This window comes from Orcinus orca, chromosome 19, assembly GCF_937001465.1.
Source record: "Orcinus orca chromosome 19, mOrcOrc1.1, whole genome shotgun sequence".
Classification (NCBI taxonomy): domain Eukaryota; kingdom Metazoa; phylum Chordata; class Mammalia; order Artiodactyla; family Delphinidae; genus Orcinus; species Orcinus orca.
In genome coordinates, this window is record NC_064577.1 from 43,626,093 (window position 1) to 43,649,564 (window position 23,472).

A 23,472-nucleotide genomic window follows, 5' to 3' on the forward strand; every position below is an offset into this window, starting at 1 on the left:
AAAGCTCCCAAATTTGGTGACCTTGACTGTCTTTCCCCAGCTTAGAGCAGTGCCTGACACACAGTAGACCCTCAGTAAGTATTTGTTGAACTAATGACATGTCAGTACAGTTCAGGGAGTTTCTGAAATGGCATCACTTAGCCTTTGAGGGGCAGAACATCCAGAAACCTGGGAATGGCAGAGCCTCAAGACACTTGGGCACCTAACTCTTACCCTCGTTTGCTGGATGACTTCAGGCTAGCCTCTTAACCTTGGGTTAACTGGAGGAATGGGAATAGGATTAATCAATAATTAGACGTACAGTGTTGATTTTATGCATTACCAGATGCCAGGCTTGTAATAAGCATCTTATATAGGATAATGAAAGTAACCCTCATCAACCCTTTAACAAGAGCACCATTTTAGTCCCAGTTGACAGATGAGGGAGGAGAAGCACAGAAGGGGCAAGAATCTTGCCAAAATCACGTGGGCTAGCCAAGCAGTCCCGACTCCATAGGCTGTGCTTGTCCTGCTGGGCTGCTGCAGACTGTGTGCTATGCAGGGTTAGAGGATGAGCAGATGAGCCTCTGCTCCCAGCAAGCTTCCAGGTAACAAGCAGGGAGAGCCCTGGATGAAGGGGCTTTGGAATTAAATGGCAAAGTCATTTTGCGGTAATTCTATAGTGACGTCCATTGTTAACCTTTGTCAACTGTCAGACTCAATTCAAGGATTGGTGGGAGGTGGCATACTTCCCTAAAGCCAACTTTCCTCCCAACTGGGATTTGAATCATCTCCCTGCACTTCTGCTTCATCTTCCCTCTGAGCTAGAAGCTTTTGGGAACCAGGGCTGGGGGGCAGGGTGGATGTTGGTGCCTAGTGGCCCAAAAGGCCACAGGCTGCTGAGTAAGCTCCATGTCTGAATTACCCCTGCGCTGTCAGCCGACCCTGAGCAGTGCAGTGCGGGTAGGAGGCCTGAACTGTTTCATCTCACAGGTGCTCCTAAGCCATAAGTTCCTGAACTTAGCTGTGTGTGTGAAACATACCTTCTTGTTTGAAAGCAAAGTACGTCTCGGCTTTGGTGCCCAGCCTGAGCTCTGGATGCAGAGGGGCAGCCTATCACCATCCTGAGGAAAAGAATTAAGACATGGCTTTGGGGCTTCCCTGGTGGCGCAGTGGTTACGAATCCACCTGCCAATGCAGGGGACACTGGTTCAAGCCCTGACCCGGGAAGATCCCACATGCCTCAGAGCAACTAAGCCCATGCGCCCCAACTACTGAGCCTGCGCTCTAGAATCCATGTGCCACAACTAGTGAGCTCGCGAGCCACAACTACTGAAGCCCACACGACTAGAGCCGGTGCTCCACAGCAAGAGAAGCCACTGCAATAAGAAGCCCGCGCACTGCAATGAAGAGTAGGCCCCTGCTCACGCAACTAGAGAAAGCCCGCACACAGCAATGAATGAAGACCCAACGAAGCCAAAAATAAATTTATTTAAAAAAAAATTCAATACAGGCATACCTACCTCAGAGATACTGCAGGTTCCGTTGCAGACCACCACAATAAAGTGAATATCTCGATAAAGTGAGTCATGCCAATATTTTGGTTTCCCCTGTGCACAGAAAAAGTTATATTTAGGGACTTCCCTGGCAGTCCAGTGGTTAAGACTCCGCGCTTCCAACGCAGGGGCCGCAAGTTCAATCCCTGGTCAGGAAACTAAGATCCTACATGCCTCGTGGCGTGGCCAAATTAAAAAAAAAAAAAAAAAAAGATATTTACTATAGTCTATTAAGTGTGCAAAAGCAGTATGTGTGAAAAAACAATGCACATACCTTAATTTAAAAATAATGCTGTTGGGGGACTTCTCTCGTGGTCCAGTGGCTAAGACTCTGCACTCCCAATGCAGGGGGCCCAGATTCGATCCCTGGTCAGGGAACTAGATCCCACATGCTGCAACTAAGAGTTTGCATGCCACAGCTAAAGATTCCGTGTGCCACAACTAAGACCCAGAGCAACCAAATAAATATTTAAAAAAATAATAATAATGCTGTTGGAAAAATGGTCCCAATAGACTTGCACAATGTAGGGTTGCCACAAAATTGCCATTTGTAAAAAACCTAGGGGTGAGACAGGAATAAAGACACAGACCTACTAGAGCATAGACTTGAGGATATGGGGAGGGGGAGGGGTAAGCTGTGACAAAGTGAGAGAGTGGCATGGACATATATACACTACTAAACGTAAAATAGATAGCTAGTGGGAAGCAGCCGCATAGCACAGGGAGATCAGCTCGGTGGGTGGTTTGTGACCACCTAGAGGGGTGGGATAGGGAGGGTGGGAGGGAGGGAGACGCAAGAGGGAAGAGATGGGAACATATGTATATGTATAACTGATTCACTTTGTTATACAGCAGAAACTAACACACCATTGTAAAGCAATTATACTCCAATAAAGATGTTAAAAAACAAAACAAAACCCATGCAGTATCTGAGAAGTGCAATAAAGTGAAGCACAATAAAACAAGATGCCTGTAGACTAATTTTTAGTTGTTTGGGAGACAGCAGAAATGAACACAGTCGTGGAGAATATGAAGCACAAATAGTTATAAACTTTCCACCCAAACCTTGCAAATTTGATTGGAGGATGTGCATTACCTCCACAGAAATTGGAGGATCTGGGGAAGGAATGAGACTTTCCACCACTGCCCAAACCTCTGATTTGATGGAAGACTAGCAGCTACAGTTGGAATCCCAGGATGGTTCTGCAGCAAACCCTAATTTTCTAGGATCTAGAACTGAAGGGCTAAGGTGGCAACCGGATCCTGCATTGTCACATGTGTCTAATCAATTTTTCTGCCAGCCTGATTCTGAGTCATCTGCGTTTTATTTTGATTCAATTTTTTGCCAGCTGCTAACGCCACCTCTTCCTACTCTTTTCAGGCAAGAATGGGACAGGAAGGTTAAAGTGTTTCTCCAAAGCAAGGGTCCTGGGAGTGGGAAACAGTCTCCCCCTGATGGTTTCCAAGGAGGAAACATGCAGGGGTGACTTGGCTCCTGCTTCTGCACTGTCTCTCCTACCAGTAACTACTGGAGACAGGTCCTCTCACAGCACCTGTGAATGCCATTTACAAATGTCGCACGACTCGAGCCTGACCAGTTGTCCACCACATTCCCTCTTCTCCTCTCACTTCCCTCTACCACCCTTCCCCTTTCACCAGGACCCTGGGTTTTACCTTTTTCTGTCTCTATCATGATGAGCCCTGATAATATCATGGGTTCTTAGAAGGAATTCAGACCAATCTCCAGTTTTCTCAGATGAAGAAACAGGCCTACAGAGGTGAGAGTAACTCATCCAAAGTTACACAACTTCATTCACTTATTCATTCAACCAGGAACACTCCTTCCTACCCCTTAAGATTTAGCTTAAACTTTACCTCATCAGGGAGAACTTCTCTACTTTATCTAAAGCAGATACCCCCCTCCAATTCTTCCCTATTGTTGCCCCTTGTGTCTTTTTATTTTTTATCACAATTTATAATGTTTCATTTATTAATCTTTCTTTTTTTGTCTGACTCCTCTACTAGAACATAAGCTCCAAGAGGGCAGGAGATACATGTTTGTCCTTCAGAGACATGCTCATCACTGTATTCTCAGCATCCAGCACATAATAGGTGTTCAAGAAATCTTTGTTGAATAAGTAAGTGTATAGTGAGCAGATACTATCTGGGCACCTAGGGCTATGAAGACAGATGGGATACAGTTTCTGTTCTCAGAACTGTCTGTCCAATATGAGCAACAGAACCAGAAAACAGGGAGAATGCAATGAGATCAGGTCTAGATTCCAGGGAGGTATTTTGGGGGCACCTGAACCAGGCATAATCTCTGTTGGGCTTTTGCTACCAACTGCTTAGAATCCCAGATAAACCACTGGGCTGTGCCCGGCTGGGTGACTCAGGCCTGTACCCTGAGCAGCCCAGCAGCATCAGGACCTGACAACTCATCCTGTAGAGTGTGTGCTTAGACGGTACCTGGACCCATTACCCTTTTCAGTGAGGGAAGGCTTGCCAGTCAGTTTCAGGCCAGTTGATGGCCAAATCCACACTCATTGAGGCCTCAGAGACAGCCTCACTACCTTTAAGCCCAGCCTCCAATCTTTTGCCTGGTCTTCTAGGTTTTAGAAGAGAACCTGTGCAGCCTTAAGGGAGATGACACCTGTGGGTAGCCTTTATGTCTAAAGGGCAGGTGGGTTGTCTCACATGGCTCAGAGAAAGCTAGTGTTCTGGACCGTAAAAGGCTAGCAGGAGCAACTGGAAGGGAACCCAGCAGGAGGAGGAGGAAGAAGGGAGCCAGTGAGAATCCCTTTCTTTGAAAATAAAGAGTACACAGCCCCCGCTGGCTCTCCTAGGAGGAGGAGCTCACCCTCCAGCCCAATCTTCTCCCTACAGTGGGACAAAATGGGAACTGCTGCTGCTGCTTCTCAAAGCTCACAGCAAGCAAGAAACCTTTTCTCCTGCCCCTTCCAGATTCACCACCCACCTCCTCCAGGAGCCAAAAAGATAGGCTCAGGTTCCCAGCAGCCTGAACCCTCTCTCCAGATGGGAGGCTTCAAGCTAAATTCTGATCCTACCAAAAGCCCCCTCCTTAGCCTATACTCTCTTTCCAGGGTTGGCTTGTTAGGGGTTAGCCAGAGTCCTCCAGAGTTTCCCTTGATCATTCCCTACCTGCATCAATGTTGACCACGCCTCTGCCCATGCTTTTTTAATCCATCAGGGAATAACCAAAATGACTTATTAACACCCCCCTGAGGATTCACAGAGCACCTTTAGTTCTGGTCCCCATTCCTCTCCTACAGTTGCCCAGGTCAGGAATTAACTCCAATTTAATTCAGAGAGGTTAAGTAACTTGCCCAAGGTCACACAGTGGGAAAGTGGCAAAAACTTGTGACTCCTGCCCAGCAGTTTGGCCGGTGCTCAAATAATCTTTGTGGAAGGGTGAAATCTGTTGTTTGTTCACTTCGCTGGCCTGTGGGTGCGTCTGTGTGTTGGGGGGAGGGGGCTGTGTGTGGGAGAGGAAAGCTGTCCCCCTTCCTAATGAACTTTGATCTTAGCTCACTCTCACTTCCAAAGAAGTTACTGATTTAACTCTAATCTCTCCGACTGGACCCTAAGGTCATTGTATTCATTATCATTGCAATGCCCCCTCTCCCAAGAGCTATGAAGAGTAGGTCTAATATTTTCCTTCTCAAAAGATCAAAGACCAAAACAATCCAAATAAAGAACCTCACTTTCCCCAAAACATACAGCCCCAAAGCAAATTCCAAAGCACCTCCTGAGCCCCGGCGCCGTCCGCAAACTCCCCCACACACGCCGCCAAGCCACAGTGCGATGGGAGGCGTCTGGGAGGGTGCGCGGAGCATGGGCCGCGCAGCAGGGAGCTGGTGGGCGCCGGGCGCGCTGCCAGGCGGGGCCGCACGCCGGGGGCCGGCCGCCCCTTGCCACGTGGTGGTGGCCGCGGCGGGGTCCGGGGCGCCTTCCCAGCCGGAGAAACCCGGAGCAGCCGGGGGGAGGAGGAGGAGGAAGAGGAGGAGGCGGCGGCGGCGGCGGCAGCGGCGGCGGCGGAGGAGGAGGAGCGGGGCGGGAGCGAGGGAGGGGGTTGGGGGGAGGGGGTGGGGGGTGGGGAGAGACCCGGCGGCGACAGGGCGAGAGCAGAGCGCGGTGCCAGGGGGGGTGGGGGCACCGGTCTGGGGAGGGAGCAGGCGGAGGGGGTAAGCTGCGATTACCAGCAGGAACCCGCAGCAGCTGTGAGTCCCGGCTGGGCTGGGCGGGGGGAGGGGAACGGCGTCCAGGGCCGGCCCCTGTGGGTCGCGGGGTGGACCGGAGGAGGGGGCGGGAGGTTGGCCCGCAGCTGGCCCAGGGTGGCGGGGAGGGAAGGGTCCGGCGTCGGCAGTCCGCATTCCCCCTTTCCCCCTCCTCCGCCGCTCCTCAGGCCGCACCGCATCCGGAGCCCCTTCCCCGGCCCGGCGACGGCGGACTGGGGCCCCGGGGCTCAGCCGGCTGTGGGGGAGGGGGCTGCCTGGTCTCGGCCCCTGAGAGGGGAGGGGCGACAGTTTCTGTCCGCCGAGCTAAAGGGGTTTAAAGGGCGGCTCTTAAAGGGACCGCAGAAGGGGCCCGGGGCCGAGGAGGCACCCCCTCCCCATCCGCCTGCTGTCGCTCTCGCGCGGGGTCGCTGGGCCGAGGGGGGGGATGCAGAGGAATCGAACACTGGTCGCGGCCGCTAAGGGGCCAGAGCCCTGGCTAGTGGAGTTGGGCCCGAGGTGGCCGGCCAGCCGGGGGTCTGGGCGGGTGTGGTGAGCGCGGACAGCGGAGTTTGGGGAGAGGGGATGGGCCTGGGGAGGAGAGGGTTAAAGGTGGGGCCAGCCGTACAAATACGCGCGCACACACTCCTTACTCAGACCCGGTCACACGCGTTTCCCTGGCACTTAAGGCGGGGCAGTGTTGGGGCCTGGGCCTGGGCCCTCTTCACCCCAGCCTCCTGCTGCCCGATTTTGGGCTGTCGCGGACCCCACTGCCTCAACTCACACCTCGGGAGCCCCCTCTCCTACGCGCACACACGCTCTGGCGCGCGCGCACACACCTCGGACATTCCCATAGTGCCTCACGTGACACACGGCCCCGAACGTGCCCACCCTTCACACACGCTCACGCACGCGTGCACACGCAAACACACGGGGCCTCCTGGCCACTTCCCCACTCCCTCCGACCCCCCCCCCGCCCGCCCGCCCGCAGCCCCGCTAAGGCACTCATTGACTGTGATACACCTACACTCATTCACAGACACACACATTCCCCCCACACATGCCAACCACAGACACACATTCATAAACAGGGCCAGGAAAAGTACACACGCACCCCCTCGCCTACTCTTTCGGGAGCCCTGAGTCATTCCTGCCCCCTCTCAGGGCTCCCCATTTCCCTCTGTGCAGGCACACAGGCCAGGCTTCAGAATTCTCTGTCAGCCCTCTCCACCTGCGCCGGGCCCTCTCCCAGAGCCCCCTTCCCCACTGTGTACCCTCAGACACTCAGCCGATGACCTCCTGTGGGTCCCAGGTCAGGGGTGTGGAGGGCCTGGAGGGTTGCCACAGCCGCCCGGCCTGGTGTGAGTGGGGGAAGCACTTCCTTTTCCTGAACTCTGGGATCCTAGAGGAGGAAGCCGGGGAGTTGGGCAGGGGCCCAGCAGAGGATGTTCTGACAGTGGTGGGGCTGACCCTCCCAGAAGCACTGGGCCTTCCTTAGGGAGGAGCCAGGGGTGCCAGAGGCCTGGCATGAAGAGCTTGGAAGAAAGGTATTTGGGGAAGTGAAGCCTGGGGTGGAGAAGGGGCTGAGGAGTGAGTCAAGGCAGTCCCCATCTGGGCCCTGTGTGCTGGGAAGGCAGCCCTCTCCTGTCCACAGTTCTCCCTGGGTTCCGGAAGGAGCCCTTCCCTGCTGCTGGCCTCGCTTACTTGTCCCTATTTGTCACTGCTCCACCCCCCCACCCCCACCCCCACCACCTCCGTCTGGTCCTAGCTCCTTCCCCCAAAGGCAGCAGAGAAGAGAAGATGGGTCTGGGAGGGGGCTGTGAGACACGGGGGCAGGACCAGGCTGCATCCCAGCTGGCCGCAGGGCTCCTCAGGCCAGGACAAGGGGTATTAGGGACAAGCTCTGGGCCACCCTCTCCACCGTTGCTCGTTGCTCCTGCTCTCCCAGGAGGCCCAGGGCGGGCTGTGGCCCAGGCCCTTGCCATGGAGTCCATGTTTGAGGATGACATCAGCATCCTGACCCAGGAGGCCCTGGGGCCCAGTGAGGTGTGGCTGGATGCCCCTGGAGACCCCTCGCTGGGGGGGGACATGTGCTCCGCCTCCCACTTTGCCCTGATCACGGCCTACGGAGACATCAAAGAGCGGCTGGGGGGCCTGGAGAGGGAGAATGCCACCCTCCGCCGCCGCCTCAAGGTCTACGAGATTAAGGTCAGAACCTGGAGATGACGGGGGTCTGGCTGTGTGTGTGACAGGGGAGGGGGCTGCTGGGTGGCAGGAACTGGGGATCCGGCAGAGATTCCAGGGATCCAGAAGAGGGGTCAGGGTACAGACTCTTGGGAACTTGAGGATCCCTCACGAGGGATGTGGCTGCTCTGGGCGGATGGGAACTCTGGAGACCCCAGCACCAATCAGGAAAGGATCAGGAGGGATCCGCTTTGGAATGCTGGACCTTGGATCTAAAAAAGATCTGGTTGGTGGGAGACGCCTACAGGGCCATGGGAATCAGGATGTACAGATCCCACTGGAGTGGGGAGGGAGAGGCGAGGATTCTGACGCAGGTTGTGGGATGGGGACACAGCAAGGCTGAAGCTCTTCTGAGGGCCTGCCCCACCCGCAGTACCCACTGATCAATGACTTTGGAGAGGAGCACGGCTTCTCTTTGTATGAAATCAAGGATGGCTCCCTGCTGGAGGTGGAGAAAGTCAGCCTGCAGCAACGGCTCAACCAGTTCCAGCACGAGGTGAGCCCTCCCTGAGCTCTTTGCTCCAGTCCATTTCTGATAACCTCCCCAGCCGCTGACCTTCCATCTCCTTGATCAGAGATGGCCATGGTCCTCCCTAGAACCAGCTGCAGCTCCTCCTACCCCTCCACTGGGTGCTGGGAGTGGGGGTGGGAGGCACAGGGTACTGCTCTGCCCCCAAGTCAAGATGGGCCTGACTCTGGCTGCACTCCACCCCCTCCGGGCCCCGTCCAGTTGCAGAAGAATAAGGAGCAGGAAGAACAGCTCGGGGAGATGATCCAGGCTTACGAGAAGCTCTGCGTGGAGAAGAGTGACCTGGAGACGGAGCTGGGGGAGATGGTGAGGTCCAGGGAGCCTGGGTGCTTGAGGGTGTGACCTTGGCTGTGTGCTTGTGGAATGCACCCCACCGTGTTCGTGTCTGTCCGTGAGTGAGTGCCCGTTTGGCCTGGTGAGTGGCGTTATGTGTATCATACAGGTTGTGAGTGACTCTGTGTACATCCTGGCCATGCAGTGACAGGAGGTGACTGTGAGTAGCCCTGTAGAACACTGTGAATCTGTGTGTATGTTTGGTGCTCACGCTGCGTTGACCCTGCACCTATAGCACTGAGCTGGAAGGCTGTGTGGGTGAGGGCAGAGGTGACTGAAAGTGTTCGTGGCTGCTGGGATGGGCCTTGACCTGTGTGTGATTCTGAGTCAGGGTATAGCCATGCGTGTGAGCAGGTGGGCAGGTGTTGGAATCAGGAGGCATGGTCTCTTGCTGACTCCTAGCTGTGAGCTGGGTCAAGTCACTTAGCCTCTGTCCTGCCTGTGAAAAGTGGGGCAAATAATAACAACGTTGCTGAGCTGTTGGGCATTTGTGTAAAAAATGCTTTGACTTACCAATCACAAACACTTAATGACACTTAACTGTGCCAGGCATCGTTCTTATCTCTTTAGATATATTTACTCATTCTAATCCTCGTAACAAACTTACTTAAGAGGTAGGTGTGGTTACCTCCGTGTTATAGGTGAGGTAGGTGAAGCCCAGAGTGGTTAAGTGACATATGAAAATGGAAATTATTATGCTCCTGAGGGTGTGGTGGTGTCTGGACAGGAGGCTGAGTGTTCTTATAAGTGTGTCTGCATGTTAGTGACAAGGAAGAGGCATTAACTCTGACCTTGCAAGGGGCAGTAGCCAGAAACATCTGCATTGCAGTTGCTGGGAGAGGAGACTCATGGCCACTTGGAGAGTGGAGTTGGGATATGTGACCTGGGGTCTCTGCTCAGTTTAGGGGGGTGATGGATACCCAGACATGGAGAAGTTCTGGGTTTGGGCGGCCCACAGGTGTGCCCTGACCTGATGCAGATCCTCACCCCTTTGTTTCCCCCCCATAGCGGGCCCTGGTGGAGACCCACCTGCGGCAGATCTGTGGTTTGGAGCAGCAGCTGCGGCAGCAACAAGGCCTCCGGGATGCAGCCTTCCCCAGCCTGAGCCCCCCACCTGCCCCTGCCCCGCCCTGTGCTGATCTGGACCTGCACTACTTGGCACTAAGAGGCGGATCTGGCTTGAGTCACGGTGAGATCTCAGCCACCCCTGATTTCCATACTCTGAAGTTCCCAAGCCAGCCCCCCATTTCAACACTATTGGACACCTCCAGTGTTTCAGACTGATAGTCAGCACCCCGTTACAATGTCTTAAACTTCTCCCATAATCACCTCATCCCTCCTTACCAACTGTCCCCTCACCTCATCAACTATTACCCCAGTTTCTCCCACTGGCATCCCCCCCCAACTCCTTCATTCCCAGGCTCTCCCATGCAATTCCTGTACGTGCCAGCAGAGGGCGGCCCCACCCAGAGTCCCCTCCGCCTGTCTTCCGTTGTGATTAGGAGAGGCCCCTGAGGATGCTTTCAGACTTGAGTGTGGCTGGGGAAACCGTTCCAGAGCCCGTCTTATTTCTCCCCTGGCCACCAGAAAGATTAGAAAAAGCAGCTCAGCCCACTGTTCCCCTCTGCCCTCAGTAGAGGTCTCTCTCTCATCCTGGGATATCTACCCTCTGGATGTCTCTCTTGGATCCTTCACGCTGCAGTTCTCACCTGTTTCACTTTGTATTGATCTGGGAGTGGGTGGAGGGTGTCCAGCGGCTGGTTCCAGCCTGACATTGTCCTTTCCTCTACCGGCAGGCTGGCCAGGCCCCACGCCGAGTATGAGCGAGCTGGAGCGGCGGCAGCTAGAAGAGGCTCTGGAGGCTGCCCAGGGAGAGGCCCGGGGGGCTCAGCTTCGGGAGGAGCAGCTCCAGGCTGAGTGTGAGCGGCTGCAGGGGGAGCTGAAGCAGCTGCAGGAGACCCGGGCCCAGGTAAAAAGGGGGGGGGGGGCGCTGACCTGGGGTCCCTGCTCTGGCACCTGCAGAGCTCCTTGAAGGTCTGGGGGCTGCTGGAAACGACTTTAGAGATCTGGGACTTCCTCACTGAGTACAGACCAGCCCTGGGAATGGTAAAGAAGGGAAGTTCAGGCAAGGTGAGGTTGGGGTCTGACTGCTCGATCTTTCCCTTAGGATCTGGCCTCCAACCAGTCAGAGCGTGACATGGCGTGGGTGAAAAGAGTTGGGGATGATCAGTAAGTCTCCTGTAATCCTCCTCCTCTTAACCTCTGCACCCCCGGGGATGGCATTTTCCAGGTTCCCCCTTTGATTCTCTCCTCCCCCTGCACATTGTTTGGGGGACCTCTCTTCCACGCTGTCGGGTTGCTTGTGTGGCTCTGCGCCCTTCACAGGAAGAAGGCGAGCTTCTGGAGGTGTTGGGAGGTACCCTTTGCTTTCCTCTGGCACCCAGGCCTGTGTCTTCTTGAGGTGTCAGGTGTTGAGAGAGACTTTCTCAGAAGCTTTGCTGCTATGTTCAGTGTCCCCTGGTGAGTTTGGGGGCCTCTCTGGAGCCCATTTTCTATCCCAGTAACAAGGCCCAGCCGCTTGGGTTAACCCTCTCCTCCCTGACAAGGAGGAAGGAGATGGTCTCTTTTAGGATTTGTGGTGCCTCGTCTCCTATCTCAGGAGAGAGAAAGCTGAGGCTTAGGAGAGGATGGACTTCCTTGAGTTCATACAGCAGCATGCAGGGAATTAGAACGTATTATGCTGGGGTGTCCCTTGGGGATCCTGCCATTAAAGAGAGGCAGCAGTAAGTGGGGAGGGAGCTATGTCAGGGTGAAGCCTAGTAGCGGGGCCTCCGGGGCAGCATTGGGCAGCCAGGGAGAGGGTGAGCGCAGCCTGGCAGCAGTGAGCCTGGTGCCTTTCACATCCGCACCCGAACTCGTCCTCTCCCACTTTCTGAGAAATAGAGCACAAACCTCCTTCCGCCTAAGCCTTCTCCTCTAAGATGAGACGTGTGGCACAGACTCCCTACTTTCATCAGAGGGGAAGACTGAGGCCCAGCAAGGGCAGGAGCTAACCCTCCACCACACCACACACCCAGCCCCAGGACCCCCGGTCCTCCTCCCAGCAGGCTCCCTCCTCACCTTCCTCCTGGCTTCTGGCCGGTTGGGGGTACCTCTCGCCTCCCTCTGCACCCTGGGGTGAGGGCCTGGGTGGGGCTGTGATAGCTGGGGAGTGAGAACCCAGTGTGTGGGACTGATGGGCGGGACCCCTCAGCTGTTAGAGGCCTCTGCAGAGAGGGTCCACCCTAGCTTGTGGCTGGGGCTCAGGGTCCATCCTAGCCTGTGTACCCAGACCCGGAAAGCACACACACACACACACACACACACGTTCTAGAATCATAGCTTGCCCCTAAAGTCACACCGTGGGGCCCTTTATGGCTCACTGAATCCAACTCCCTCTTAGAAGACCAGCAGTGAAGCCTCCCTCAATTGGTTGAACCCAGAGAGAGGATTTTTTTTGGCTGGAGTCCCAACAGCCAGGTTTCGAATCTCAGGGACCCCTCTTGGGATGCCGAGTGGCTTAGCTTTGTCCACTTCACCTAATCTGGCCCCAGGTTTCCCTCATGGCCTCAGAGGTCCGTCGTTGCTGGGAGAAGTGGCAGAAGGTGATGTGGGGGAGGCAGAGAAGGGGGGGGTGGGTCCCAAGGGGCCACGTGAGCGAGTGAGTAGAAGAGAACCCGTCCCGCAGATGCTTTTGGAGGTCATATCGTCTATGCCACTAATTCTGGCCCGGACAGCCGCTTTTCCTTCGCACCCCAAGGCACCCCCACCCGCCCCGACCCTGTCCCTTTGGCCAGAGGGAGCTGGGCTCTGCTCCGGGGCTGCTCCTACCTGAGGTGACCTCCAGCTCCTCCCCTCGGCCTCCATGGCTTGGGCTCTGCATCAGGGCCTCCTGGACGTCTACCCGTAGAGCCGGCTGGGCCCTGCCTGCCCAGCTTCACACTTCCTTTCAGGCCAAGCATCTCTGGATAGCCTCAGCTTGGCAAGAGTTAATTCTCAGAGGAAGTCCTCACTCCCCCGGTAGTTTTATTTTCTTATAAACTCAGCTCCTTTTGGTAATAAGCCGCTTCCCGAGTGCTCCCTCCCCGTCCTCCCACCTGAGGAGGCCTCAGTCATCTACTCTAGCTCCTTTCCCCCCACCAGCCCCTCCTTTTCTTTCTACTTCTGCCTGCGCCTCCAGGCTAGTGGGAATTTTATATGTGGACCTTCCTGAGAGAGGATTGCAGGGGTGGGTTATCCAGATGGAGGTGTGAAGGCTAAAGAGGGAGCCACAGAGCTTCCTGAGTCCAGCCGAGTCCTCTGTGGGAACCCTGTGTACCCCCGAGAGGTGCTCCCCTGTCTCTGTGTGGATGCCTCCAGGTGGCCAGTTTCACCGTGGGAGTCCTGGCTGTTCACACGCCCTCACTTGTACTGCCACCACCTCTATTAATTCCCCTCAGTGAGTCCCCCAGGTGCTGAGGGGGCAGTCCTGGGACGCAGCCCCAGCCCCAAGGCTTCCAGTCCCTCCCATCCCAGCCCCTGGCTCACAGGTCCAGGTCATCAATGTTCCTCTGAAAATGGGCGCCCAGACCGGACTGCCACCCTCCAGGTCTGACCTCCGGTCAAGATTTCCCTGCTGTTCGGTCAGCCCAGCATCTGGTGGTCGGTGCCCAGGGGGACAAATTGCCCCAGAGGAAGAGCCGCTGAGGGTGACTCGCAGGCCAAAGGCAATAATGAAGGAGGAGGTAGGGGTGGAGACCACCTGCTCCTGAGGATGTGCAGGGAGCTGAGGACCCCAGGAGGGTCCCAGCCAAGTGAGAGGTGCAGAACCCATGGCCTCCTTCCCTCTGGGCCCCACTCAGGGTCACAGGTCCTGAGTGCGGCCTTCCCGAGGGTGTGGCCAGTGCTGAGGGTGGAAGGGAGATTGTGGAGAGGGGGCTCCTTGAGGGGGCTCTGTCAGGGGAATGAGGGCCAGTGAGGGAGGGGGTTCATCCATGAGGGGAGCACCCTGTGAGAAGATGGGGATTCAGTATGAGTGATGGGGGGGACTAGAGGCCTTTCTCCCCAACGTGGGGGGCTCAGTGTTGTAGCCTGGGCGCTTTTCCGCCCACCCCCCACCCCTCTCTCCACCCACAAGCCTCTGCGTGGGCTGCGGTTAGTGGTGGGGGAGAAGTGTGAACTCGGAGAGAGAGGATGGAAACTCTGCACGGAGGTCAAGGGCAGAGTTGTGGGGGGGAGTCAGGACGGAAGTCGGAGACCCCCGTGTACCCTGAGCTTAGTCTCATGCCCCAGAACCAGCGGGCCCAGGGCCTCCCCCTTCACGCTTCTCACCCTCCCTACTTCCTTTCTTTCAAATTTCCTTCAGCCTGGGTACCCGGCCCACAGGAATTAAGCCCTGAGCACTTGCAGCCTCGGGGCTCCCCAAGGGTGGGGAGGGGTTCTGAAGTAGGGGCCCACCACGCCCACCTAATTGTGGTCTGAGGGGTTGGTGGGCTTTGAACTGTCTGACCCTTTCCCTGCCAGGGAGGCAGAGAGCAGCTCTTACCCACGCTCTCTCCCTCGATGGGGAACTCCACGTCCTCCCCTCATTCAAACCAAACTCACTGAGCTGGTATCTCTAGAAAAGGATCAAAACTGGTTTCCCCCTTTCTCCACCCGTCTCCTAGGTGCTTCCCTGAGTCTTCATCCACAGCAGACACTCTGCGAGGCAGTTTACCTACAAAATCTCATTTGTTTCTCACCAAAATGTGACAGTATTGTCCCCTTTTACAGCTGAGCAAACCAAGGTTACAAAGAAGTAATCAGAGAAGTTAAGTGCAAATTCCAAACAGGTCCTGAGCAGATGGGGTGACGGTACCTTGTGGTGTTTTTTTCTGGTTCACATTCTTATCCAAGTAGGAGGCCCTTATATGAGGGGCAGCCAGATGATTTGTTGACTAAACCTGATCATTTTTAAAAGTGAAAGGGGGCCCTATTAATAATTATGCCAGGTGACTCCTGTGAACCAGGACAGCCCTGGGCAAACTGGGATGTGTGGGCCCCCCCAACCGAAATGGGGACCCTCGTTCCTAGCCCTGCTGTGAGCCTCTCGGTTTGGTTGTATCTGAGGAGGCTTTCTAGACACAGAGAACATCTGGCTGAGCTGGAAGCATGGCAGGGGCTGCCATGAAGAGCTGGGCTCTGTGGACCGCAAGTCATAGCTGGCCGAGGAGAGTGAAGGGGCTCAAGGCGCCTGAAAGGAAGTGGTGGAGCGCTGGGTTGTTGCATGCGACTTCCTCCTCCCCCGGCCCGCAACCTCAAGTCCCTCCACGGCCCGGTGCCTGTGGTCCCCTCCCTGAGGGTCGGGCCGGGGGTGGGGGGGGAAGACTAATGCTGGGTGTGCCTGTGGGTGGTGGAAAGTTGGGTCCCTCAACTCCCCCGCGGGGGTGAGGTGGCTGGGGGCAGCAGGGGGCAGCTATGGGCAAGGATGGAGGGGGTGGGGATGCTGGATTTCTGTTTTCCTGCTGATTCTGTCAGCCAGGGATTCTGACCACATGACCAGCTCTGATCCTTACCCCGTCGTATCCCTAATACTGATCCCATCCCTCCCTGTAACCCTATCCCTCATCCTGCCCCCAGCTCCATCTACAATCCTGACTGAAAATGAACTAATCTGACCCCGACCCCAGCCTTAATCCTGACCTTGAGCCCATCCATCCCTAGTTCTAATCCCATGACCCAGTGCTGGTCTGAATTTCGACCCTGCCGCATCTGCGTCTGCATCCAAATCCGCATCCTCACAGAGGCTGCAGCGCAGCACAGGGCACCCAAGTGAACCTCCCTGGGGAAGACACTGCACTCGGACGTGTCTCCCAGCTGGTTCGGGGCAGAAAGAGGCCTTTTACAGAGGCAGACGCTTAGGTCTCTAACCTTTCTCATCTCAGTTGCTTTGTCAATAACAGTGAAGATGATTGTTTCCAGATGAATTTTTGAGCTCCCTCAATTATTCGTGGAAAGAATGAATGAAAGGATAAGTCAACAAAGGGTGGAAAGGTTTGCAGTGGTGGGAGCCCTCTTTCCTGCCAACGCTGCCATTTGCACTGTGGCTCTTCCGAAGGTGCCAGCGCAGCAGGCTGAGGTGCCAAGAGCCTGTTTGCATCCCTGCTCTGTGCCACCACTGCTCTGTGACCTTGACCCGGCCTCTTAATATAAACTCTGTCCTTCCACTTCCACACGTGTCTAGCGCCTTCCTCTCCCCTCCCAGGGCAGGGCTGGTGATGCGCAGGGCTCCCAGGCCACTTTGCAGGTCCCCAGCCTCTTCCTCCTCCTCCTCATCTTTCCCTCTGCTGCCTTCCTACCTCTCCTTTCCCCCGTTCCCTGATCCTTTTGGAAGGCAGTAGATAGCTTAGTGGTCAGTAGCCTCGACTTTGGAGTCCAGGAGACGGGAGCTCCCATTCCAGCAACTCCACTATTACTGGGCTTTATGGCTTTGGTCAAGTGACTTAACCTCTGTAAGCTTCAGTTTTCTCATCTGTTCAGATGGAGATAATAAGAGTGGTCACACTGTAGGGTTGTTGTGAAGATTAAATTCTTAGCACAATGCCTGGCCCATAAGGGCTCATACAGATTATTTATGACTCTTTTCTCCCTGAGTCCTTCCCAAGTTCTGAGAGACTCAGGATTTTCCCGCATAATTTAAGCAATGAAGAAGCACCCAAATGCAGCCATCTGCTGCCGTTCACCTGACCCATCCTTCCCAGACAGCTGTGATGGTGGAAAATAGCACTCAGGTGTGGGCCAGGAAGCCAGGAAGTGGAATGTGTATTCAGGTGCACGTGTGCGACTCTTGGTTGTGTTGTGAAGTGAGATTTTTTTCCACTGAATTGGCAGTGTTTTCTAATGGGAGTCATTCGGGTTGTTAGAGCATTTAGCAGCCTGGGCCTGAACATCTTGAGGTGGGAAGAGACAGAGACGCCCAATGAAGGGGGAGGTCCCACAGGGCTATGGGGCATCAGGAGGTCAGGTCCCCCCACCTTGCCCGGGGTCTCAGAGGTCGTTGCAAGGGCTGCCTGGAGCTCCAGGAGGACACAGGGTCAGAGCTGGAAGAGGGGCTGGGCATTTTGGGCCAGGGCCTTCTCCGTTCCATTTCCTCTTGCCCTGTTTTGCTGCGAGGAGGGTGCCAGGAGCAGGGCAGTGGAAACTGGGGTAGCTCCTGATATGGGGAAGAAGGCAAGCGGGGAGAGATGGAGCTTGGCAACTGAGTGTGGCAGGTGAGATCGCTAAGGCAGGGTGTGAAGGCGACAGCCTGTATCTGTCACCTGAGATACAGCAGTGAAGGCGGACAGGGAGAGAAACTGTGGTTGCTCGGTCAGAGAGGATGTTCCATCAGTGCCCTGCCCAGGGCTCCCTCCTGCCCCCACCACTGAGGGGCTAGCACAGTCCTCCAAAAGCCCCCAGTCTGAGCGGGGGAGACGCAGCTCCTGCCCTCAGATTCCCTCGGTTTGAAGAGGGGAGCCTCCTGCTGGGAAGTCCCCAATTTAATGTGGGACACAGACTGGCCTCCCAGTCTGATGAAGGCAATGCCATTTCTCCCCACAGACCCATGCTGAAGAAGAGCGTGGGGGAACATAGGACACACGACGGCTGAGATGTGGTGGGATAGAGGCTGCAGCACCTTGGCCAGGGCTCCCAAAAGGACTCCCTCCTCTCTGCTCCTGTCCATCCCTGTCCACCATCAGACTGGTAGAGGGCACTCTCCCGCCTTTAGAAGTGGGCTTGTCCCCCAGAATCCCAGCCTGTTGGCAAGAATTTGGCTTTGGTCCAAATGGGTTAAAAATAGCTTTGTTGTGGGAGGGGCTCCCCCTTCCACCCAGCTCTGCCCCAGCATTGGCGCGAGAGAGCCCGCCAGTGAGTAGAGAGCGAGGGAGTTCAGTCATCATCTACCCTCTGCACCTCGGCTTTTCCTGCCCTCTGAAGCCCTAACCTCATGACTTCCCCTCCTTTTCTCCGGGGTCACACACACACACTCACTCTCTCACCCTGTTCCTCACACCCATCACAGTGGTCTCACACCTCCCTTCATTCCCTCCCATTCACATACATCCTCTCTCACACGTCCATTACCATGGGATGAGGACAGGGCCCTCAGGGTCTGGAGAACTGCCTCCACCCTCCTCTCCTTGCTGCCCAGGGCCCTTCAGCTACTGGGGCAATAGGGCCTCCCCTGTAAGGAAATCCCTCTGGACTGGCCAAGCCTCTGCCTGCCACTTCCCTCCAGCTCCAACTTCCACAAAGTTCCAGAGTCCCTTCTGGATTGAGGAGGCAAGATCTGAGGAAACAAAATCCCCTGCTTCCCAGGATTGGTCCAACCCCAGATCAGAGATGAAAGCAGTGACCCAAGGCCATGGCAGAGCCTCATGTGACATCAAGACAGGCTCCCTGGAGGTGTGCAGGCTGGGGTGGGAGAGAGGGGAGGGGCAGTGTTGAGAATGATAACCTTCAGTGATTCTGGGTCACAGGGACCCAAAGAGAAAGGAAGAGAAAAGGAAGTGGTTGAAGTCTTTGCTAAGTCTGTTCCAGCTCCATGAGGGTGGGTGCCCAGGAGGCCTGAGCATGAAGTGTGAGGAAAAAAAGGGAAGAGAGAAAAATGGATAGAGAGGCTCAATTCAATATTCACTTACTGAACAGCTCCTGGGTACCAGACCCTGGACAAGATGCTGGGAATACGAATACAGTGATATAGACCCCAACTTTGAGGAACTCCCAGTGAAGTTCCAGAACAAGGCAACTTTTGTTAGGTGCTTCATGTGAGTGGCACCCCCTGGAGGTGTTCAGTGCACAACAGCTCCATGTAAAGGGTTCCCTGATGATCCTGGGAGTTGCAAGGCTGAATCGAGCTCAGAGGCAGCTTTGAGGTGGAAGCAAGAGCAGTGGACCTGGAACTAGGCAGACTTGGGTTCAAGTTTATCAGTTGGCACCTCTGCCAAGCTAGAAGGCCATGTCTTCACTTATGGAATGGGGCTCTTCATAGGCTGTGCAGCAGTGATCCCTGATCTTTCAAAGGTGAGGACTCCTCAGGCAGCCCCTGCCCCCAATACACAGATTGTACTTAAACTATTACCATGAGCTCTTTGAGAAAATTCACAGGGACAAAACCTACTATAAATTCAGTGCAGCTTTTTGATGAATCTGTGTTTTATTTGTCACCACAGCTTCTGCACAGATTAGAAAAACATTCACACATACCCGTATGAGGTGTGTTCAGGCCACAGACAAGGCTCAGTGAATACACAATCTCAGGGATCCCTTGAAATCACTGAGCTCTCTATCCCCAGCCCACAGTCTGGGAACCACTGCCCTAAACCAAGGTAAGGCTCGGGGGAGGGGGAGGGCTCGGGCTCCCTGGAAGAAGTTCCGTTTGAGGTGGCCCTCAAAGCCCAAGAGAATTTCTGCAGCGGGGCTAGAGGGCCGGGGAGGGGAGGGGAGGGGAGGGCCAGATGTGGGGCAGAGGCAGTTCTCCACAGCTGTGACAGTGAACCCATTTCCCTTCTCCTCTCCCCCACTCCCTGCCCTCTGACCTCAGGGTCAGGGCAGGCTGGGGTCAAGCCTTGACCTGGGTGACTGGGTGTCCTTCAGGGTGAATTTGGCGCTGGCTTACACGGAGCTGACAGAGGAGCTGGGCCGGCTTCGGGAGTTGAGTTCCCTGCAGGGGAGGATCCTGAGGACTCTGCTGCAGGAGCAGGCTCGGAGTGGCGGTGAGATGGGGCAGGGGAGGCCTGGAGCTGGACCCGGAAGGAGGGGATAGCTATGGCCACCGTCCTGCGTCCGGGGACCACCCTTCACTTCCTTCCCCCGTGCCCAGGCCTTTTCCACTCCCGTTCGGAGAGTGGGTGGGCACTGGTCGCCGGCAAGGCCCTGTTTCCCCAGTTCTGACGTCTTCTCTCCCCACCACTGTCCCCCTTCTCTTCTAGGCCAGAGGCACTCGCCGCTGTCGCAGCGCCACTCCCCGGCCCCCCAGTGTCCCTCGCACTCCCCGCCGGCCCGAGCGGCGCCCCCTTGTCCCCCGTGCCAGTCCCCCGTCCCCCAGCGCCGCTCTCCCGGGCCCCCCTGCCCTTCGCCCCAGCAGCGCCGCTCGCCGGCCTCGCCCTCCTGCCCGTCGCCCGTCCCGCAGCGCCGCTCGCCGGTGCCGCCGCCATGCCAGTCCCCCAGCCCGCAGTGCCGCTCCCCAGGGCCTCCCGCCTGCCCGGCCCCGCAGCCCCGGCCCCCACCACCCCCGCCGCCCGGGGAGAGGACACTGGCCGAGCGAGCCTACGCCAAGCCGCCCAGCCACCACGTGAAGGCCGGCTTCCAGGGCCGGCGCAGCTACTCGGAGATGGCGGAGGGCGCGGGCTACGCGGGCGCCTCCCCGCCCTGGCTGCAGGCCGAGGCGGCCACGCTGCCCAAGCCGCGGGCCTACGGCAGCGAGCTCTACGGCCCCGGCCGGCCCCTCAGCCCACGGCGCGCCTTCGAGGGCATCCGCCTGCGCTTCGAGAAGCAGCCGTCGGAGGAGGAGGAGTGGGCCGTGCCCGCCAGCCCGCCCAGCCCGCCCAGCCCGGAGGCTGGCGCCATCCGCTGCGCCTCGTTCTGCGCTGGCTTCCCCATCCCGGAGTCGCCCGCCGCCACAGCCTACACCCACGCCGAGCACGCGCAGTCCTGGCCGTCCATCAACGTGAGTGGGCACGTGCGCGGGCACGTGCCTCAGACCCGGCGGGGGGTGGGGGGCCGCGGGGTGGGGGCCCCGCCGCCCTCTTCACGCCTGATTGATGGGCGGGGCTCCCTTCCTTTGTTACCGCCCCCTTCCCGGGGCGCAGCAACCCCTCTCTCTCCAGTGGCCTTTTGTTGGCGTGAATTGGGGCCCGCACCATTAAAACTTGTTCAGTTTCACGGTTAAAGGCCCGGGTCTTTAGAGTGACAGTCCTGGCTTTGATTCTGGATTCCACCACTTAGTAGCTTTGGGACCTCCGGCAAGTTACTTATCTTCTTGGCCTTCAGTTTTCTCATCTGCAAAAATGAGGTCAATGATTTATTATCTAATTCCATTAGAGAGTTCTTAAGAGGGAGGCAGTGAGCCCAAAGCACTCTTGCACAGGGCCTGGCTCAGTAGTAAACATCTGCTGTTACTTGGTGACGGAGGCTATGCTGATGCCATGGGTCTTGGTTCCGGACAGGGACAGGCCTGCTCATCCAGTTCTGTCCATCAGGCCTCAGAGCCCCTGCCCCTTTCTGTCTGTCCTAGAAGACAGCCCTATCTGACGGCTGTATCGTTTCACTGAAATAATGAGTTTCCTGGATGTCAGAGCCAACTCTTGCCACCTGAAAGGACCAAAATATATTCCAAAGCCAGACAGAAAATTATTTTGGGGTTGTACATTGTTTAGGATTATCCACTGCTTTGAGTTATCTGAGAGCTGTGTCTTAGTCAGTCTGAGGGCATATCTGGGTCTTGGCTTCCCTCATTACCGCAGATGCCTTGAGGGGCTGAGCATACCCACCTCCCCATTCACACCTCCTGGGGACACTATGCCCGGGGGTCGGGGCAGTGGGTGATGAACTGGTAGAAGGTGGCCAGGGAGGGGGAGGAAGGGGGTGGTACAGGAGAAGGGGTGCCCAGATGCCTTCTGCATGCTGCAGCCATCCCTGCCTCAGGTCCCAGGGAAGGGCAGGTTGGGATGTGGGGACCATGAGGGAGGATTGTGGACCATAAATGACTCCCTTCTCTCCCCACAGCTGCTGATGGAGACAGTGGGCTCTGATATCCGCAGCTGCCCCCTCTGCCAACTGGGTTTCCCTGTCGGGTACCCCGATGATGCCCTCATCAAACACATTGACTCTCACCTGGAGAACAGCAAGATCTAGGGTGCCTCCCCCACCCACTGGCTGTTTCTTCACCTTCTCCCATCACCCCCAAACTCTCACTCACTTTGAATGCTGCATGAATCTCGTAGGGGGCCCCTGCCCCTTGCGACCCCCAGATACCTCCACTAGCTATCGAGTCAACGTGTGCACCATCTTCCCTGGTCCAGGCACCACTCAGCCCTGGCTTTTCCCAGGTCAGCTGAGGCTCTCCCCATCTCCCTGGCTTCTGCTGGGGAGGTGGGGATCAGGGCTGGGGTGGGAAGGGGCATATCCCACCCAGCCTCTCCCTCTGCCTTTCTGTTTTCAAACGGTTGGATCCAAGAAGGTGTCTAGTGCTTGGGCCTGGGGGAGGGGAGGGTATCAAAAGACTCTCCTAGCAAAAGCTCCCCTAGCACCTCCCCAGATGTCCATCTTTCTCAGGCTGTGCTCTGTCCAGGGAATGCCTCCCTGTGGGGTCTCAGAGCCTCCCCTGCACACTGACGCCAGTTCCTCCATCCCATGGCCAGGTCGGGACTCGCCGTTCCCTGCAGGCCAACCCTGTTCTCCCCCTCTGCCCACCCTGGAGAGGAGAGGGAGGACCCTGGAGGACTGGGAGCATCCAGCCTAAAGAGGCTGCCCTGAGGCGCCATGACCGTCAGGCTAGGGAACTATCTGTGCCAGCCTCCCAGGCCTATGCCCTCCTCCTGGAGCCCCCAGCACCAAGGCACAGATTGTTAAGGCAGATGCTTCCCTCCGCCCTGACCCCACTCAAGCCCCGACACCACAGGTGCCCTGGAGCCCGGGTGTGACTCAGCCTCTGTTAGCTGGGTGGGTGTCATCAGCCCCGCCTCCCAATCCAGAACCTGAGGATGGGCCCAGGGTGCTGTGGAGATCAACTTCAAAAGAGCTAACCCCCTTCCCACACCCCAGAGCCCCACATTCCCTCTGTGAAATCTACCTCAGAGTCGAACCCTCAGAAGGACGGGTAAGCAGGAGGCCAGGGGGTCCCCAGGGCTGAGGTGTGGAGCTTGCTATGGCAAGAGCCTGCCGCCCCACGATGAGTCCGCCCCCCTCCACTGCAAGCCCCTCCCGGGTCCCAGCCCGGTGCGGGCAGTGGACGCCACTGTCAGTGCATGTACCTTTCTGATCCAACTCTTCCAGGTCCCCCACCTCCTCACATCCCTCCCCCCCTCCTCAGTGCAGGGGAGTGAGGGGGTGTGTGGGGCAGGGAAGGGGCTGAGGACTCCAGAGACACATGGCCTTGTACCTTGAGTGTCCCCCTAGGGAGGGGGAATGGGGAAGGGGGACTGGAGAGGGGAGTGGGGCCCCGAGCTCTCTGAACAAGTTGGAAGTCCAAATAAAACTTACCTGTTCCATCTGCGCTTGATCTGTTCCCTCTGTGGCTGTGGTGGGGAGGAAACCCTTGTAGCAGAAGGTCTTGGAAACTGTCTCAGGTAACCACAACCATGGGAGGATGGGCATTGGGCAAGTAGGGGATGCACGGGGCACCCATGTTCCAAGGTGATTCTGGAGATGCAGGCATGTGAGTGGCTACAGGTGACCTGTGACGTGGACTTTATTTGGAACAGGTAGGGAGCAGCAGAGGGTGTCTTTGTGACCAGCCCTGAGCAGATGTCAGGGACTCATGAATTTTCCCTTCCAGCAGGTCTGGCAGGTAGAAGTTCTGTAGCCTGGGGATTCATTTATCAGTAGCAGGATTTTTTCA

General features: G+C 56.6%; 1 protein-coding gene across 5 annotated transcripts; it reads left to right on the top strand.

Annotated features, from left to right (window-relative positions):
- The first annotated feature begins 5,651 nt into the window (after positions 1–5,651).
- On the top strand, positions 5,652–23,122 carry TBKBP1 (TBK1 binding protein 1). Of its 5 annotated transcripts, none has more exons than XM_033410736.2 (11): positions 5,652–5,776; positions 7,719–7,978; positions 8,388–8,510; positions 8,745–8,849; positions 9,885–10,065; positions 10,673–10,845; positions 11,044–11,105; positions 13,504–13,639; positions 19,509–19,627; positions 19,844–20,580; positions 21,639–23,122. In XM_033410736.2, exons 2-11 carry the CDS (start codon positions 7,754–7,756, stop codon positions 21,662–21,664), a joined length of 1,887 nt encoding a protein of 628 aa, XP_033266627.1. In that variant the 5' UTR covers positions 5,652–5,776; positions 7,719–7,753; the 3' UTR covers positions 21,665–23,122. The 5 variants fall into 5 exon arrangements, with proteins under 5 accessions (XP_033266627.1, XP_033266626.1, XP_033266624.1 ...); XM_033410735.2 differs by lacking the exon at positions 5,652–5,776 and adding an exon at positions 6,623–7,317; XM_033410733.2 differs by lacking the exon at positions 5,652–5,776 and having other exon boundaries at positions 6,623–7,978.
- The last annotated feature ends 350 nt before the right edge of the window (positions 23,123–23,472 follow it).

What these genes read in the sequence shown, in the direction of transcription:
- TBKBP1 (XM_033410733.2), top strand. Translation starts at nt 7,571, where the DNA reads ATGGGTCTGGGAGGGGGCTGTGAGACACGGGGGCAGGACCAGGCTGCA. An exon ending in TCAACCAGTTCCAGCACGAG is followed by an intron (nt 8,511 to 8,744) that starts GTGAGCCCTCCC and finishes GGCCCCGTCCAG; the next exon opens with TTGCAGAAGAATAAGGAGCA. An exon ending in TGCAGGAGACCCGGGCCCAG is followed by an intron (nt 10,846 to 11,043) that starts GTAAAAAGGGGG and finishes TCTTTCCCTTAG; the next exon opens with GATCTGGCCTCCAACCAGTC.